Raw genomic sequence first — 17,569 nt, forward strand, 5'->3', positions numbered from 1 at the left:
ATTTAGTGGGAGGAGCTACACAGTCACATGGCAGAAAGTAAGGATACATAATAGGATAAGGAACTGAAGCCACTAACATAATCTCCTACTCTGCCAAGTCCTTGTCATCTCCTGTCTGGACTCTTCACTAGTCTTCTAACTCCTTATTTTGCCTATAGCCAACTTTCCCCCAACTTGATCCTGATACCCCTTCATAAAACCTTCCTTTGCCCCTTATCAACTACTGAATTGAGCTGAGGCCCCATACAGCTTGGTTCTAATCCATTTTTCCAGCTGCATCTGTTGCCATGTCTCAGAATTCCCCACAGCCCCCTTCCAAATGTGCTTGTTTTTTGCACAGTTCTATACCTTCGTAAACACTTCCTGATCTCCTCAGCATTTGAGGGCATCATGAGCAAGAGGATGTGTTCTGCCTTTACCCTTCAAGACCCAGTTCATTTGGTGCCTCCTCCAGGAAGCCTTCTGCAGAGCCCTCCTTCTTTTGTCATATGTAATAAGTTGGAATTGCTCTGTGCTCATATTTAACTCATACAAATTTGAGAATACATGCTCAGCCAGCAGGAAGGAAAAAGAGGGAAGACAATTTAAAGGATTCCACTTGCCATTCTACTCCATGAATGTGGAAAGCTGAAACTTGACTCCGCTCTTACCCTAGTCATCCTTAAGTTCCAGAAGCCTCTCAGGTTCCCAAAAGCCTCTTGTAGAGTGAAGGGCAGGGTTTGATGAGTAAGGGTTCAGTGTTTAAAGAAACAGACTATTCTCTTATACATGGCCCTGCAGCAAAATGGTTATTTTATGTGGTGTTCAACTAAAGAAACATCTATCTGGCCATCTTGTCTTGTTACAAGTTAGTACTTTATTGGAAATTTAGGAGACTTTCAGTGTTAATCGTGTCTATAGATAACCTTTGCTTCACAGTGACTTTAGAATCTAGCCCCCACCCCAAGTTACTGTTCCATTGTATTCCTTTTAGGCATGTATCAGATTTAATTTTAATTTTTGATGTTTGTGTTTCCCCACTCAGTCACAAAGTTCTCATCTTATGGGCTGATGGGTCTTCAGAGGGCTGCTGCCTATGGTTGTGCAGGTTGTGCACTGCACAGTTCTCAGGGAGCATATCATGCAAGAGTATACGTAAATGTACTCCCATAGTGCTTGGGCATACATAATTAGTGCCAGCTTCTTTGTGTCCCCAGTGCCTGGTACAAACTGATTGCTTAACAGATGTGCAAATGAATGCATGAATAAGAGAGAAGACAGCAAGCTGGACTGTTTTCAAGTGAGACACTTAATAGGGTTGGGAAGAAAATTCAGACAGGTTTTGATCTGACTAAATTAAAACCATGTTATTGCAGCTGTACATGGTGAAATGGACTTGTAAGCCCACTTGGAATGTCTGCCTACCATAAAAAAATTTTCATCCTGTGACTTGATCAAGGTTATGATTCTGAAAAGCACACCACATTGATAGAACACAATTGACCACATGATCACTGTATGCCTGACACCCCTAGTGGACACTGTGAGGCATGTGTTTTGTAAAGGCAGATCTAGATTCTAGGTGAATCTAGCCCCCTACATCACAATTGGCCTAAAGATGTCTCAATTCCCTTAAATGAGACCTAAAACTTCTATAAATGCAAATAGAACCATCTTTTAAAAGAGCAAGCCTTTTATCAGGTATAGTTATATGATTTAGAAATATGCCAAGTGTGGCCAAAAAACTGTCACCCCATGGGAAACTGTTGCCAAGTTAAACAGTCAACTTCATGCTTGGAATTCAATAGTTTCAGGTGTTCCGCCAGAGATCACAGGGAGGGTAACCGACCCATTCAAGTTGTGTGGGCTTCTGAGTGGATGTGGCCCAGCAAGGGGCACAAAAGGTAGCCTTTCATGGGCAGTCATGGTCTCACCCTGCTTTCCTTCCACCCTAACCTCAGCCCCAGTAAGCTCCAACAGCAAGAACACTGTGCTTGGCTCTGGGGGTCATCCTTCCCTGTGTCTCCAGCAGCAACACGATCTTGGCCAGGACCCCACAATAGGGGACACTGTGGGCAGGACTCGTCACCAGCCAGGGCATGACCTGTCTATAGAGTAAGCCCCAGGGGGCAAGCACAGGTCTCTCTTGTCCTCCATCATTCGCCTTGTGCCTCACTCCCTGTGAGGCAGGTAGGAAGGAGCCCATGAGTGTGTGTTAACAAAATAAACAAATGAAATAAGCAAACCAGAGGAGTGCGTTTGTGTAGGGAACATGTATGGGGCAAGGCCCTGCAGCTATTTCAGGAAATACTAAATGGTGTCCACAAGATGCTATGCCATCTTTTCTAATGGGCCTGTTGTTCCTTCCAAGTCACTAGACTTGACTTTCTATTTGTCTGATACGTAAATATAAAGTCAAATGTTCCCTATACCAACCAACCTGATGAAATACAGGACCAAGATTCTCCTCACCTTGTCCAGCTTAGAAACTATTCAGGTAGCAACAGCCCTTTCCTCTTTGGCTGCTAAGGTGCTGGCATAGTAGTTTTTATAGGTAAATTTGGGATCAGAAAATCACAGGTCATGGAGTCAGTTCAGTTAGAATTTGACTTCTCTTCCTGTCAAGCCTGTACACGTCATCACTGGACACTTTAATGAAATAATCATAATTGTATTCATTCATCCATTCGTTTTTTGCGTGCCCTCAGGTGAGCTTTCCGTTGAAGAGGCGCAGGACCCTTTCCTGGTCAGCATCCACATAATCGCAGACCCAGGGGAGTCCCAGCCCCTGCAGGAGGCCATCGACAACGTCCTGGCGTGGATCCACCCCGACCTCCCGCTGTTCCGGGTGTCCGAGAGGCGGGCGTCCCGGCGGCGGCGGAAGCCCCCCAAGGGCGCTCAGCCAGCGCTGGCTGTGGTGCTGTTCCTGCAGGAGGAGTACGGCGAAGAGCAGATCCTGCAGCTGCACCGCACACTGCAGCAGCCGCCCTGGCGCCACCACCACACCGAGCAGGTGCACGGCCGGTTCCTGCCCTACCTGCCCTGCAGCCAGGACTTCTTCACGCTGGCCCCGGGGACGCCGCTTTGGGCCATCCGGCCCGTGCACTACGGCAAGGAAATCGTGCGCTTCACCGTCTACTGTCGCTACGACAACTACGCTGACAGCCTCAGGTTCTACCAGCTGATTCTCCGGAGGAGCCCCAGCCAGAAGAAAGCGGACTTCTGCATCTTCCCTATTTTTTCCAATCTGGATGTGGACATCCAGTTCTCCCTGAAAAGACTGCCCTGTGACCAGTGCCCGGTGCCCACCGACTCCTCCGTGCTGGAGTTCCGAGTGAGGGACATAGGCGAGCTCGTGCCTCTCCTGCCCAACCCTTGCAGCCCCATCAGCGAGGGGCGCTGGCAGACGGAGGACCATGACGGGAACAAGATCCTCCTACAGGTACTGGGGGGACGCCTGTCTGTCTGTTTAGGGGACCTGAGAAACCAGTTAGCTTTGCCTCAAACCCTATAGTACCAGTCACAGGGCAATGATCAAGGAAGGAGAGATCAGTGACCCTCTGCCCAGCTCCTAGTCGAAGTCAAAGTGGCCATACAGGATCCCAACAAAAGAGGGGGCAAGAAAGACTCTTCCCATTGGTTCTCTTCATTTCACTGTCAGCAAACATGTTCCCAATTCTTCCAGCTGCCCCTTCTGTCCTCCCCTGTTGGGCATCCACTAAACACCCATGACTCCTGGGGACTTCAAATGAGCTTATAAGCTAGGGAATTTGCTATTAAAGATTCCTGAATCTATGCCCATGTACTTAGAGAGTTTTTACCACTGGATTCTTCCCTCCCACAGAGGAGCTTCAGGAAAGCCCATCTATCTGGAAATTTTAAAATATATATTGATGTTCATAGAGGAGATAGCTGTTCTCTTCCTTCAGGTGCCTCCCCCACCTTCTACTCTTGCATCCTTCTACTGCTGGGCAGCAGGTTGTTGAAATCCTGTGATCACTTGGAAAAGGATGTCCCGTTAAACATTTTAAGGAGTAAGTGATGCCTTGGGAGCTTCTGGTTTCACTAAGCTTGGAAGGGGTGAAGGAATTCATTTTAAGTAGGCTGCCCTAGTCCTTCCATGGTAAACTCTTTAGCTTCATCATCAGCTCCCTTTCTCCTCTCATCCTTCCAGTGGTTGTCCCAGACTCATTAGAGATAATTAGTTATACTCAATTCAAAATTCAGCATGTATATTACAGAACATCCTACATCTGGTCCTACCTGAGAAATGCTTTCCAGACCCAGGCTTTCTTGATTTTACAAGTAAATTAGTTCCAGGAGTATAGGGCCTTGTTTTTCTGAAAAGCCTCTACCTCTGACGTCTCAATTTTCACACTTGGCTACCCGAAAAGAGAAAGTTGATAGTGAATTGGGGGACATTGCCTTAAGAGGCAAAGATTGTGGTTACTTGAATCACAGGTAAAGTTTCATCGTTTTTGTTGGTTTTGGCTTTAAGCACCAGAACTATAATCCACATATCATGAAATGAAGTCAGAATTTGGCACATGTCAGATAACTGGTTCAGACTACAGCCAGGCCTCATTTCTCGTCAGAAAGGTCACCTTGAGATACTTACTATTTATAGGAACTAGATAATTTTGAAACTTCCTTTTGAACTTTGCAGATAAGGAACTAAGTAATGTTTTATTATTCAATATGCTAGCATTTACTCTATAATCCCTTTTGAAATGTGAGAAAAATTGTCTCTGTGTTTGAAGAATGCCACATCTTTATGCAAAATATAATACAGTTGCACCAAGTAAAAGTTAATGAAATGCAAAGGCTATTGTTTATACTAAAAGACCAAAAAGAATGTGACTGTTTCTGAGGTGACTTCTTCCTTTTTGCAGTAATTAGAGCACTTTTTTCTCCTGATCCTTCTAATAAGATAAATAACAGAATGCAGTGTGAAAGCTTGGCCTGGGCTCTGCTCAAAGGCACCATGGAAAGAATATTTCAAGGAAGATCCACATATTTAAATGGCTATAAACTCTATACAGGTGCAGGCTTTTGAAGTTAGAACAACAGAGTGTGAAAGAGTAGAAAAAAGATTTGTATCTTGGGACTCAGGCATGCAGGCCCTTGTTCAAATAGTAATATGTTGAGGAATTAAATTAATGTGGGCAGAAAGGATGCATTACCTCCCCCCACAAGATTCTTGGTAATGTCAAGCAGGTTCCTGTTCAGCTGCATCAGTGCAGATAGCTAGCATGAGGTCCACACCTGCCCATCTCTGTAAGTTACTTTCCAAAGTAAAAATTTGTATTTCAGTCTTCAGCAAAATTAAGGTAGTTAGGTCTTGGGGGGAGGAGCAGTTGAGAGTGAACCTTTCTATCCACATTCTCTTTAGCAGTGTACGTTCCCTGAGTGCCATTTTGAACTGTAATGTTTAAGATAAATTTTTTTGTTTAGTTGAATGGAGCTATATATTGAAGAAAATCTTGATTGGGTAGTTTTTAGTCGCTTGTTTAAAATACAGTTTTTTGTTCTGAAAGATTGCATTTATTTCCTCATCCTACACCACTGACTTAACATTCCATATTTTGGGGACTTCCTCCTCCCATTTTAATTCCTCCAGAGAAGAAAAGTTGAAACTTTTTTTTTCTGGGATCTACTCACCCCTTGTAAGAATTTGGAAATGTTTTTTTCTGAGATCAGATAAAATAGAAAGAAAGCTGTCCTCCTCCTGAAACGTATCTTCCCTTCATTCTTGGCATTGCCTGATTCATGTGGGGAGGGCAGGGAGGTAGGTGGGGACTTACTAGCATCAGGTGTTGCTGAAGATTCCTCTGGAAAATGCAGAGGGGGCGTGAAAGACTCTTCCCATTGGTTCATTTCACTGTCAGCAAACATGTTCCCAGTTCTTCCTGGTGACCCCTGGAAGAATTTTGTAGAAATTTGCACTGATGCCTGATGATACTAAACTATGGCTTTGTGGAGTCAAGGATTGCTTTATGAATCTTTCCGGATCCCCCATAGAACTAAACTGACATTCTACTTTGAACACAGTAGGTTCTCCTTATACGTTTTTGTTTACTTTCTATTAAAGAATATTATTAATTATGTATCTACCAAAAAGTTCACATTGTAAATATACAGCTCAGTGAATTTTCACAAATTTAACATTTGTATAAGCAGCACACAGATGAAAAAACAGAACAGAGACAGAAACCAAAGAAAATTCTTCCTCCCCCGCCCTGGGACTCCCTCCACTTAAATGAACATCTTAATTACTCTATATTACATGAAAGGGGGAGACAGAAGAAATTTCTAGTCCAAAAAAATTGGGCATATGGCTATGTTATCCTTTTTTTAATATTTATAAGTGGATCTCACATTTAAAAAACTATATTTAAGATGGCTGGCAAAGACATATACCATGAAAGAAGATTAGTGATAACAATTAGAACAAAGGGATTTCAAGTAGAAGGCAAATATTGATAGAAAAATTAGATAAACCAAGTGTGACATCCAAAATGCATGTCAACTTTCTAGAGCTATACTGTTCAATGGTAGCCACTAGCTACATAGTTAATGTCGCCATTAAAATTAAAATTTAAATTTCATTCCTCATTGGCACTAGACACACGTGGCTAGTGGCTACTGTACTGGATAGCACCACTGCAAAAATTTTCCTTATCGCAGAAAGTTCTATCAGCCAGCACTGTTCCAGAATTGAGCCCCAAAGTTGACTTTGAGTTCTTGTAGCAGCAAAAGCAAAATGGAAAATCATCAATGATATGATTCAGAGTTCACACAGGAAAAATCAACTATGCTTTAGATGCACATATAGTCCCAGTTCAGAGTCCTGGAAGCAGAGTCCCCCCAGCATCTCACATGCTCAGTGGTGTCAACAGCCTGTGCTCAGCCGCACCTCTCGAATAACACAGCAGGGGACTCACAAGGCTTTCTTAACTGATGGCTGCAGTGAGGCCAGGTATGCCCAGCCAGATGTAGTTCAGAAAAGCTGCTGCACAGGGGGAGGCTGGGCAAACAGAACAGCCCCCACTCATACCTCCTGGTGGCTTTGCTTAATCTCAGAGGGAAGAATGCACCTTCAGATACTCTGCCACAATTTGTTTCTCTCAGCCAGGCTTTCAGTAGCTAGTGAGTGTCAGTGAATTTGCCTTTTTTATTCCCAGCCAGGTTCCTGGAGCCTATTCTCTATGTGATAGGTAAAGGACAGGCTCATGTGTCCTGCAACTCGGCCACATGGGGTTGTGCACTGTTCCTTTCTCAGGGAGCCCCAAGCAGCCTGATAGGAACACAGGCCTGAATGGAAGGCCACCTGCCTCTTTTGGAGGCCTGCTACAGGCCTCACGTCTGTGAGCAAGGCCAGAGTTCTCCTTAAGAAGTGACTTGGGGTCCCCTAAAACAACAGACAGAAGCACAGTCCAAGGACCCAAAGCTCAATTCCACAATGAGATTGTGGCTGTACTTTTAGGCTGGAAAATGGTGAGAGCAGGTAGTTCCGTCTCTTCAGAGTGGCAAGATAATTTAACAATGGTCTCCAAGTCTATGGAAAAGTTCTTCTGTGGAAGATGCTCACCACTATCCCTTGGGTCCTTAGAAGGTAGAAAGAGAAAAGAGCTGCAACTAACGGTTTTAAATAAGGCTTAAAAGGCAGGAAAACCTGACATAGAGAATTATTACCAGTTGAAATGAGTTGCCAGGCAGAGGCCTGGGACTGTTACCACCAGAGAACTTTTCAGATCTCATCCACACCAGCTAGTATTGCTTATCTTCTGCATGCAGCAAGGAGATTGACTGGGCCATCATTCCTGGAATACTGGGGACACTGGTTTTGTGAGGACAGAGAGACAGATGCCACTGAGGATATGATGAGGGATTGATGTGGGCTCCAGAGACTTATTTTGTAATTGTTAATTGTGGTAAAATACACATAAAATTTACCATTTTAGCCATTGTAAGCCTACAGTTCAGTGGTTTTATCCATTCACATTATTGTGCAACCATCACCACCATCCATCTCTGTAACTTTTTCATCCTGCCAAACTGAAAGTCTGTACCCACTGACCACTTCCCATCCCTCCTCCCCGAGGCCCTGGCAACCTCCATTCTACTATCTGTTTCTGTGAGTTTGACTACTATAAGTACCTCATATAAGTGGGATCATATAGTATTTGTCTTTCTGTTATTGGCTTATTTCACTTGGCATAATGTCCTCAAGGTTCATCCATGTTGTAGAATGTGTCAGAACATCCTTTCCTTTAAGGCTGAATAATATTCCATTGCAGGAATATGATAGATTTTTCATGTCCATTCAGGATGGACCCCTGAGTTGCCTCCACCTCTTGCCTATTGTGAATAACACCGCTATGAACGTACGTATATAAATGCCTCTTCAAGATCCTGCTTTCAGTTCTTTTGCATGTATACCCAGAAGTGGAATTGCTGGATTGTACAGTAATTGTGTGTAATTTTTTGAGGAAAGGAACCACCACACTGTTCTCCATAGCAGCTGTGTCATTTTACATTCCCAGCAAGAGTGCACAAGGCAGAGACTTGCTTTTTAGGGAAGCAGAGAAAGGCCTGCTCTTCCTGAGGTGAAGCACATGGTATTCTCCACTAGGAGGTGCAGAAAGTGACAGTGGTTGGAAAGAGTGGAGCAGACACTTAGATGGGCCTTGTTTTGTCTTCACCCTGTACACTCCAGATCTAGACCATTTGTGTGCATGTGCTTATGTGCGTCATCATAAAAGATGCATCAGATCATGTCTCTTTCAAGATTCAGAGTTTCCAAGGGCTTCCCATGGCCCTTGCAGTCCCTTCCAGATCTTCACCAAGGCCTATGGCTCTCTGGCTTTATTTATCTCTCATTTCCCTTCCCTCTTGCTCACTCTCCTTCTTCTACATTGGCCTGTTTTCTGTTCCTCAGATGCAGCGAACTCATTTCTGCCTCAGGACCTTTAAACCTGCTGTTCTCTCTACCTGGAATGATCTCCTCCGTGATTTCCTTCCCATCATCCAAGTTTCAGAGGGGCCTTCTCTGCCTTCCCCACCTAGAGTAGTTCCCGTTCCCCAACACTCAGCACTCTGGTTTTTCTTCTCACACACTTAATCACTTTTCTAAGTTTTTGTCTTGGTTTTAACATAGTACCACAAACTGGGTGGCTTAAACAACATAAATTTATTGTTTCAGAGTTCTGGAGGCTAGAAGTCAAAAATCAAGGCATCAGCAGGGTTGGTTCCTCCAAAGGTTGTGAGGAAGAATCTGTTCCATGCCTCTCCCCAGCCTGCTGTTGCACTGGCCTTCTTGGCCTTCCTTGGTGTGTGGAAGCACCAGCTTGGTCTCTGTTTTCACGTTCATATGGCATTCTCCCTGTGTGTGTCATCTCCAAATTTTCCCTTTATGTAAGGACACCAGTTCTATTGTATTAGGGGCTCACCTTTCTCCAGCATGACCTCATCCTAATTAAGCTCATTCCATCTCCAACAACTCATTATATCCAAATAAGGTCATATTCTGAGGTTACTAGGGGATGGAACTTGAACATGAATTTTGAGGGGACACAGTTCAACCGATAACAACTGTCTTGTATATTTATCTGTTTACTTGTATCTGATCTGTCTCAGTTATTATATTGTCAAAAAATGAATGAGTGTGAGCTGGGGATAGAAGGGTGAGGGCCATCTGGGATCTCTCATGGGTCTCCAAACCCTCTTCAGACTCTAATATCTGGGTTATTGGGCAGCCCCTTATGCCAGGCTTCACCTTTCAGAGCAATGGAGATGGCAGACATGCAAACCAAGAAAGCTAGCAAAGCATTGCAGTGCTGTGGCTTCAAAACTCATCCAGGGCAGCACGTGGCATGGGCTTCAGAGTCTCAACTCTTGTACTCACCTGTTGAGTGGCTAGGGGCATGTTCCACTGCATTGGGAACCTTTGTTTCCAAATCTGAACACTTAGGATGGTAATTCTTCCCTAGCAGGGTCACTGAGACCTGTGGGAAGAATGCCTCTGGCGTGCCCTCGGTCAGCACCCATGACCCGGGAGTGGCAACCGTTACCACACAGAGGTGGATGGGTTCACGTGGCCAGGGTAGGAAGATGCCACGAGAGGCTGCTCAGAAGAACCTATGCCTGAGCAGAGCTGGGGCAGATGCTGTTCCGGGGGCACTGGGGAGCCCCAGGGAGCAGAAGGCACAATGGCCTGGGCAGGACGGGGCCGGGGCAGCCGTCAGGGTTCCGAGCTGCATCTTCCCTGAGCCATAGATGTCTGGTGAGACACTAACTCGGGAACAGGCAAATCATGCTCCAGTTCCAAAGCCCAAAACTAGCGGAGTCATCCCTGAGTCCTCTCTCATGAGACCACTTGCTCTACCTCAGGACGCTTGCAGAACCCAGCCACTTTCTCCACTTCTGCTGCCACCTCCATCTCTAAATGCCACTGGCATTTCCTCATTTCTGCCCTGGGCTCCCACAGCCACTTCTCCACTGGATGGCCGAGGGATCCTTTTACAATGCAAATCAGATCATATGACTCCTGCCCAGAACCCTCTAGCGGCTGCTCATCCACAGAGTAAAGCCCAGTTCCTCCCAGGGCTGGTGAGACCTGCCTCCCACTCCCGCTGACCTCCTGCCTCTCCCCTCATCTGCCCGTGACCCTGTGTCACTTGGGGTCCTTCAGAACGCAGGGTACCTCCCATGCTTGCCTCCCCCATCCCCACCGCCTGATCCCCTCCCCACATAAACACACGCCGGCTACCTCACCCCCGCAGGTCTCCCCTCAGGGTCACCTCATGAGTGAGGCCTCCCTGGAGGCTCACTGAGATCTGTGGGAAGAATGGTCGGTCTTCCCGCAGTGAAACGCAGTTGGCCCTCTCTCATTCTCAGACACAGATGCCCCAGCCCGTCCCCTTCACCTCGCTGTGTTCCTCCCCATAGCACTGTAAGCTGCCAGCGCACGGCAGCTGCCCACATCACAGGCTTGGCCACCTCCCCACCAGGGACAAGCACCTTGAGGGCAGGGACTTGGTCTTATTTGCCCACTGCTGTCACCCTCGCACCTCTAACAGTGTCTGGCATATGTTAGACACCCAGTGTTTGTGGAATGAATAAAAGAAGGAAAGGGAGGGAAGGTGGTGAAGATGGCAACCTTGGGCTGGTAGGGGTGTGTGCAGGAGGCCGAGGGAGCAGTGGAGAGCCTCGGCAGAGGGGGCGGTTCAGAGGCAGTTCCTGGGTGTGTGCACAGTGAGGAGGACCCCCCAATAGGACACAGGATGAGGCTGTGTCAGGAGGTGTCTGGGAGGAGGGCTCCTGGGGCCGTGGTGTCTGCTGGCTGGCTGCGAGCAGGAACCTCCAGCCACTGAAAGCAGGGCCAGAGAGTAAAGCAGATTGTGAGGTGGCCATCCTGTACCCTGTCCCTGCCCCTTATGCCAAGCCTGAGGCCTGTGGGCCAGCTTCCCTTCCACACACAAAAAATGGTGGCTGTGCTGATGGAGTCCTCCATCCCCAGGCCAGCCATGTGACTGTGAGAGAGCCCCGCTTCTCCCAGGGGAGGGCTCAGCCAGTGTCCTTGGGAAGGCCAGAGATACACACTGCCATGGTCCACCCTCCTGGAATGACACCTCTGCTTCTTGCTGCCAGAAATGGTGACAGACTATCACCAGTTGGTCTTGCCTGGCAATGAGCTCATGCAGGAAAGCATTTACCCTACAAATAATAATGTGATAACTAATGTTAATTGCACGCTTAATAGGTTCCACGCTTTGGGCTAAGTGTGATCTAATATCTTACTTAATCCTCAGCATTTCTACCAGCCAGAGACCATTCTTATCTCCATTTTGCAGATGCACACACTGATATTTAGGTCAGAAAACTGCCTACTTCCCAGTACTACAGATGGTAAGTGGTAGGACTGGAGTGGATGGAGGCACAGCCAACTCATGGACCCAGTAGAGACCTGGCATTTCCAGTGCTGGCGTGGTCTCCAACTTTAGAAGGCATAAAAACCTGGAGGGCTTGTCAGACAGACTTTTGGACTCCACCTCCAGAGGGTCTGGTCCAGCAGATGTGGGCTGGGGCTGAAGTTCTGCCTCTCTGACCAGCTCCAGGAACTGGCCAGTAGCGCCCTCCTAGACATTTGCCAGGCACAGCGAACTCTAGGGCAGGATAGCCCAGCTGCTGCTTCAGGTTTGATTACCACCACCTAAGACACGGCCACTTTAAAAAATATTTGTAGTTTTAATTAATAACAGGCTCAGTAAGACCATCAAAAATACAAGTCTCAAGAGGTATCTGGAGAGTGAACAAACCTTCCTCAAACTGATTTCATCCCATTTGCACCTGATGTCTGATACACAGCAGCTACTCGGTAAGCATTAGCTTGCCTTATTACTCCCGCTTGAGCTCTGGTATTCCCTGGGCAGGGGTGCAGTGACCTGAGGGGCGGGAGATCCACATGTGGGGGAAGGAAGACACCTGCGAACAGCAGGCTATGGGGCACGGGGCTAGTGCAGAGGGTCCCTGGACCTGGGGAAGTGATACTAATGTGCCCGCCATGGGCTTGCCCCTAGGCCGAGACCCTGAAGGAAATCGCTATTTCAGCCAACTGCATTGCCTGCACAGGGTCATTTCGTCTATGCCAGCTACCCAGCATGCTTGAAAGCCACCCCCAGAAAATCATTTCTCAGAGCATCATCTGGGTTTAATATTCTGGCGGCAGGTATAAGTGACATCATTACCTTTTCAGCCCTGAGAGGAAGAGTAATTTTCTTTTAGGAAAAAAGAAGTGAACTATGATTACAGGCAGATCTTTGAGGTAGAGGAAGGAAAGTGAGGAGTTTTAAGCGATGTTTTCTGCTCTCATTCTTGGAACAGCTTTCCCTCTGCCCTTCCTTTCTCACTTAGCTTATTTAGTTTGGTCTGTTCAGGATTCCGTTTCCTAAGGGAGGTTTGGTGGGAGATCTGGAAGAAAGTGCTGCTGCTTCTGCATGTAGCAAATGGTGCCCAGCAGGCAGGGCCCATCCCCTGGAACACAGGGCTACAAGCCAACCACTCTGTGCCTGTGAGTAAACCACACCAAAAATGGCCAGTGCAGCACTTCCAGGAGCTGCTCAGGTCAGCAAACTCTTTGAACAGCTCCTTTCAGACAGGTACAGTACTGGAGGGGGACAAAGATGAACCAGAGGGTCCCTGTGCCCCAAGTTCACAGCTGGTTCCGATTGTTCTGTGGCATGGCTCATGAGAGCCACGGCACAGGGAAGTGGGGTGTGGCTTTGGAGGGACACCCTCCTGGCCCAGGAAAACAGGAAAGAATAGCCAATGCCTGCTGGGAGGCAGCAGTTAGAAGTCCAGGCTCTAGATCTCACAAAGCAGAGACCAAATCCTCACAAAGCAGAGACCAAATCCTGTCTGTCCTGCGACCTGCCAGCTTTGTCAGGTTGGCCTGTTCAAACACCAGATCAAAAACCTACTTTCATCTCCACTGAATTTTCCCCCATGTTAGTAGTTATTTTGTGTTAGCTTCTATTTATCCTTCTTTTGATGTTTTCATACTTTTAATTATAATTTTATTAGAAAGTAATAAAACCAAATTACCCCAAAAAAAGTTTTGGAAGTTGCACAGTATTTTTAAAAATCACTTATGGTACTACCACCATCACAGAGCATTTTGGTACATTTTCATCTGCATCATTTTTGTCATGTGAACTACATGTCAATTTTTTTTCTTTAAATTCTTTCAATTTTTTTTTCTTTCTCTTCCTCACTTATCCCCAAAAATGTAGGAAAAGAACGATTTGCTAAATGGGTTTCAGGCCTTTGGGTTAGTTGTCCCTTTTCTGCTGCAACCTCCTTCCCATTCAAACGGAAGGTCAAACATTACGTTCACTTTAAGGAACTTTCCTCCTGGCTCTTGGCTTCATGCTGAGAGAATGAGCCTCTGGGCCCCCTGGGACTTTATGTGAAGGGAGTCCCTGTTTGCTGCCAAAGAATCTAGGTTCTACTAGTTTGGATTTTTGTCATCTCAAGACACTATCTTCCCGAGGTGGTCTGGAAGGGGGCATGTGTGAGAATCCAGTTACTATTTACCCAGGCAACTAGCTCAGCACCTGCTCACAGCAGGCTCTCAATAAGCTTTAAAAAGTTAGCGCCACATGACCAGCATCGACTGGCCTCAGACATCTGCAAGCACTCACCCAGGCCACAGGGTCAGGTAGAGGGCTCCTGGGCCCACTGTAGCCCCTGCTGGGTCAGTGTAGCTGGAAGGCTGCGGGCCCTTAGTGGGGAGCCACAGCCTTTCCCACTAGGGGGCCTCTCACTCTGACATCTCCCTGTGATGTTCGGACCAAGGGTGGGGAGGGAGACACGCTGGCCCTAAAGGGAGGTGCTAATGAGTGAAGATCTCCAGGCCCAGCCCACAGGGGCTCTGTCCATCTGCTCCTGAAAAGCCCGCGCAGGCCTGCCTGCCATAATGCCAGCCCTGTCCCAAGAGACTGGGTTACTCTTAACCAGGCAGAGAGCCTGCTCTCTGTGCATTCCCCAGCATGGGATGGAAAAAGGGCCTAAATGGTCCTTGGTCCCTTTGCCAACCTTTGTGTTCCCCTGGACCTCACCACATCCCTGAAGACACCTCTTCTCCCCTGCGTCCTCACCCCTCCAGGGACAAGAGCATCCCACAGCCCTGGCTGGAGAGTGATGGGATTAACAAGAGGTGGAGCCCCACATGCCTCTCAGGGGAACCCTCGCTTGGTCGAGTGAACCCTCTGCTACATGAGCTTCAGACTCAGTGCTTTGTAAGTAGGTGGAAAACCTGGCTGAAACAAGCACAGCGCCCCGCCTGGGCACGTGAAACCCTCCAATCCCCTTTGAGAAGGAAGCAAGTCAATGGTGCCCCTTCACTGTGTTTCTGCTTATTGGGAATTTCCTATAATCCCATTTAGTTTGGGTTTTTATTTATTCAGTACTTCTCAGTGTCTGTATTTGGTATTTATAAATTATATACTGCCGTCTAAAAAAATTTCAGTGAATATATACATGCAGGATAGTTGTCCTGACTAAGAGATCAGAAAGTAAATATAGCAAGGGCAGAGAAAGGAATTGAGGATTAAGTGCTCAGCTTCCTGGAAGCCAAATCAGAAAGAAAAATGAACTTTTTGTTATTTAATTAAAACAAAAATCCAGATCTGAAAACAAACTTTTCTGGGTGCTAAATCTCATTAGGTCCTTTTAGGAGAATCATTCAAAATAACAGTAAATGGCCTTCCGTTATGACTTTTTGAAGGTGCATAAATGTTTTTCATGTGGCCAAGGACAAAGTCAAGGGTGACTGATGCCTTTAGTAGCTATACCCATTGGTACTCTAGGCCAGTGGTGCTGTCTTGCTTGCTCTGGAATGGTTTTAATGCCCATGATTGCTATTTGTCCAACTTTGGAAGAGGAAATAAATAAGAATTGGCTTTAAATAAAATCTTATAGTCACTGGATGAAAGCAGCCACTTGGGTTGACCCCCAAGGCACCCCCTCTCCCTGCCAGTTGTCCATGTTTCCATTATCCTATAGGATTCCTCAAAACCTGACCCTTCACCTTGTACATCCTCGGAAACTCGAGCCCTGCCTGTCTGTCAGCCCCTCTGCATCAGTCCCTCCTCAGTGGCCTGTGCTTTGAGATCTCTCTTAACTGAAACTTAAGACAGCTTCAAAGTTGCATACACCTGCCAGATGTAGTGGCATACACCTGTAGTCCCAGTAACTTGGGAGGCTGAGGCAGGAAGATCACTTGCGCCCAGGAGTTCCAGGCCGCAGTGCTCTATGATAGCGTCCGTGAATAGCCACTGCACTCCAGCCTGGACAACACAGCAAGACCATATCTCTTTAAAAAAAAAAAATTGCATACACTGTTTATCTTCCACAGCAGTGGCTTCCATTTATTTATTTGAAATTCTGGTTTATGGATTTTATGGATTCGTAATCGCTGTACATATTTTCACAGTACTTGTGGCCATCTGATGATACACTCATATAACCAAATCAGAGTAACTGAGATGTCCATCACATTTACTAAGCATATATTTGCACCTGTCATGGTTCAGACATTGTGTATATATCATCTTTAAGCTTTGATGCTAAGAATCATTTTTCCTGTTTTGTATATTAGTAAAACAATGATCCAAAGACTGGTCTCTGAGCCAGGGTTTGCATTTGTATCCTGTCTCTTCCAAATGCTAGCTCTACAACCCTGGGCAAGTTACTTTCCTTCTCTGTGCCTCTATTTCTTTATCTGTAAAATGGGGGTAATACGAGTAAGCATCTCATAGGATGGCTGTACCAGTCAGGGCTCACTCAGAGGCTTAGGAGTGACCTAACCTAAGGATGGCACACAGCTGGAGGAGCTGGTGGAGAAGGAGACTCCTGGTGTTGGGGCTGAGATCTTCCCAGGTCGGCTTGGCCACCAGATGGGAAAGAAGGCTGCTGGGAAGTTGGGGAGATGTGCTGGAATCCACCTCTGTCTCTCACCGCCTCAACTTCTGTGACATGGTGACCTGAGGAGGAGCTGGTACCCTTTGCCATGGTCCTAAAACACACCTGCCCAGGGCCAGGTAAAGCTGAAAATGGAGATCTAGTGAGAGCTGAGCAGCTGCAGGCCTGGGAGCACTGAGCCAGCTGACTGGGGACAGCCCTACTCTAACCTTCAGAGCATGAAAAAATGGCTGCTTCTGCATTTCCACCTTACACCCAACCCTATACAATGCTGCAGGGAAGGGACTTCTGGGTGGTTCTCACGTGCCTAAATCAACACAGTCAAGGCCACATGGTTATGGGATGAAATGAACAAAATATAGGGAAAGAATTTAGCATGGTAAATCCTGGCACATGGTAAGGACTATGAAGAATTAGCTGCTGTTATTATCATTATCACCGCCGCCACCACCATCATCATCATCAGAATCCATAAACCACTAAGGATTGAAATGCACAGAGGCGGCTCCACCATTAGCTGAATTTGGTAGCTGCCCAGGGCCTTCCCAACAGCAAGGGCCTCTTTTCAGACCACAAAATATATCACCTTCCTGACTGAGACAGGAATTCAAGATGCTTGATTGGTCGATAGGAACATGTGCCCATCTCATAGGAACATGTGCCCATCTCACTCACATATGTGGGATTTATATACATTATTCTAGAAGATGCCACAAATTACTTTCAAGTGGCTCACCAAAAAACTATACAGATTATATTGCATATATACTCATACATATATGTATACATATATAGATAATATGTGTGCATATGTAGATTTTAAAAATAAGACAACTTCTTCTAAGTGGTGGGTCTAGGGGTGTTGTTCTTTAACACTTTCGGATGTTTGAAAGTTTTATAATAAACATTGGAGAAAAGCGCACATATTTTCAGCCATTTTTAGGGGATAGTTTTGGGGGCCTTTCCCCAGTGGAGGCCACTGAATAAACATTGCCAGATTTTTATTTAGAATATATAAAAGCTATCATCTGCTAGGTAAACCATAAGACACACACAGTGTCTCTGTCCTCCTAAAGTAGGTATCTAAGTTGTACTCTTTTCCTTT

The 17,569-nt window shown here is 46.3% G+C and overlaps 1 protein-coding gene across 2 annotated transcripts in view; it reads left to right on the plus strand.

Moving 5' to 3' along the window:
- Positions 1-17,569, plus strand: part of FAM124A (family with sequence similarity 124 member A) — a 63,308-nt gene that overhangs the window by 27,562 nt on the left and 18,177 nt on the right. For both annotated transcript variants that reach the window (XM_063595773.1, XM_003809801.4), the window contains one exon: positions 2,688-3,421. In XM_063595773.1, the coding sequence (XP_063451843.1) occupies positions 2,688-3,421 (734 nt within the window). The remainder of the gene's footprint in view (positions 1-2,687; positions 3,422-17,569) is intronic.

Source organism: Pan paniscus, chromosome 14 (genome assembly GCF_029289425.2).
Source record: "Pan paniscus chromosome 14, NHGRI_mPanPan1-v2.0_pri, whole genome shotgun sequence".
Taxonomy (NCBI): domain Eukaryota; kingdom Metazoa; phylum Chordata; class Mammalia; order Primates; family Hominidae; genus Pan; species Pan paniscus.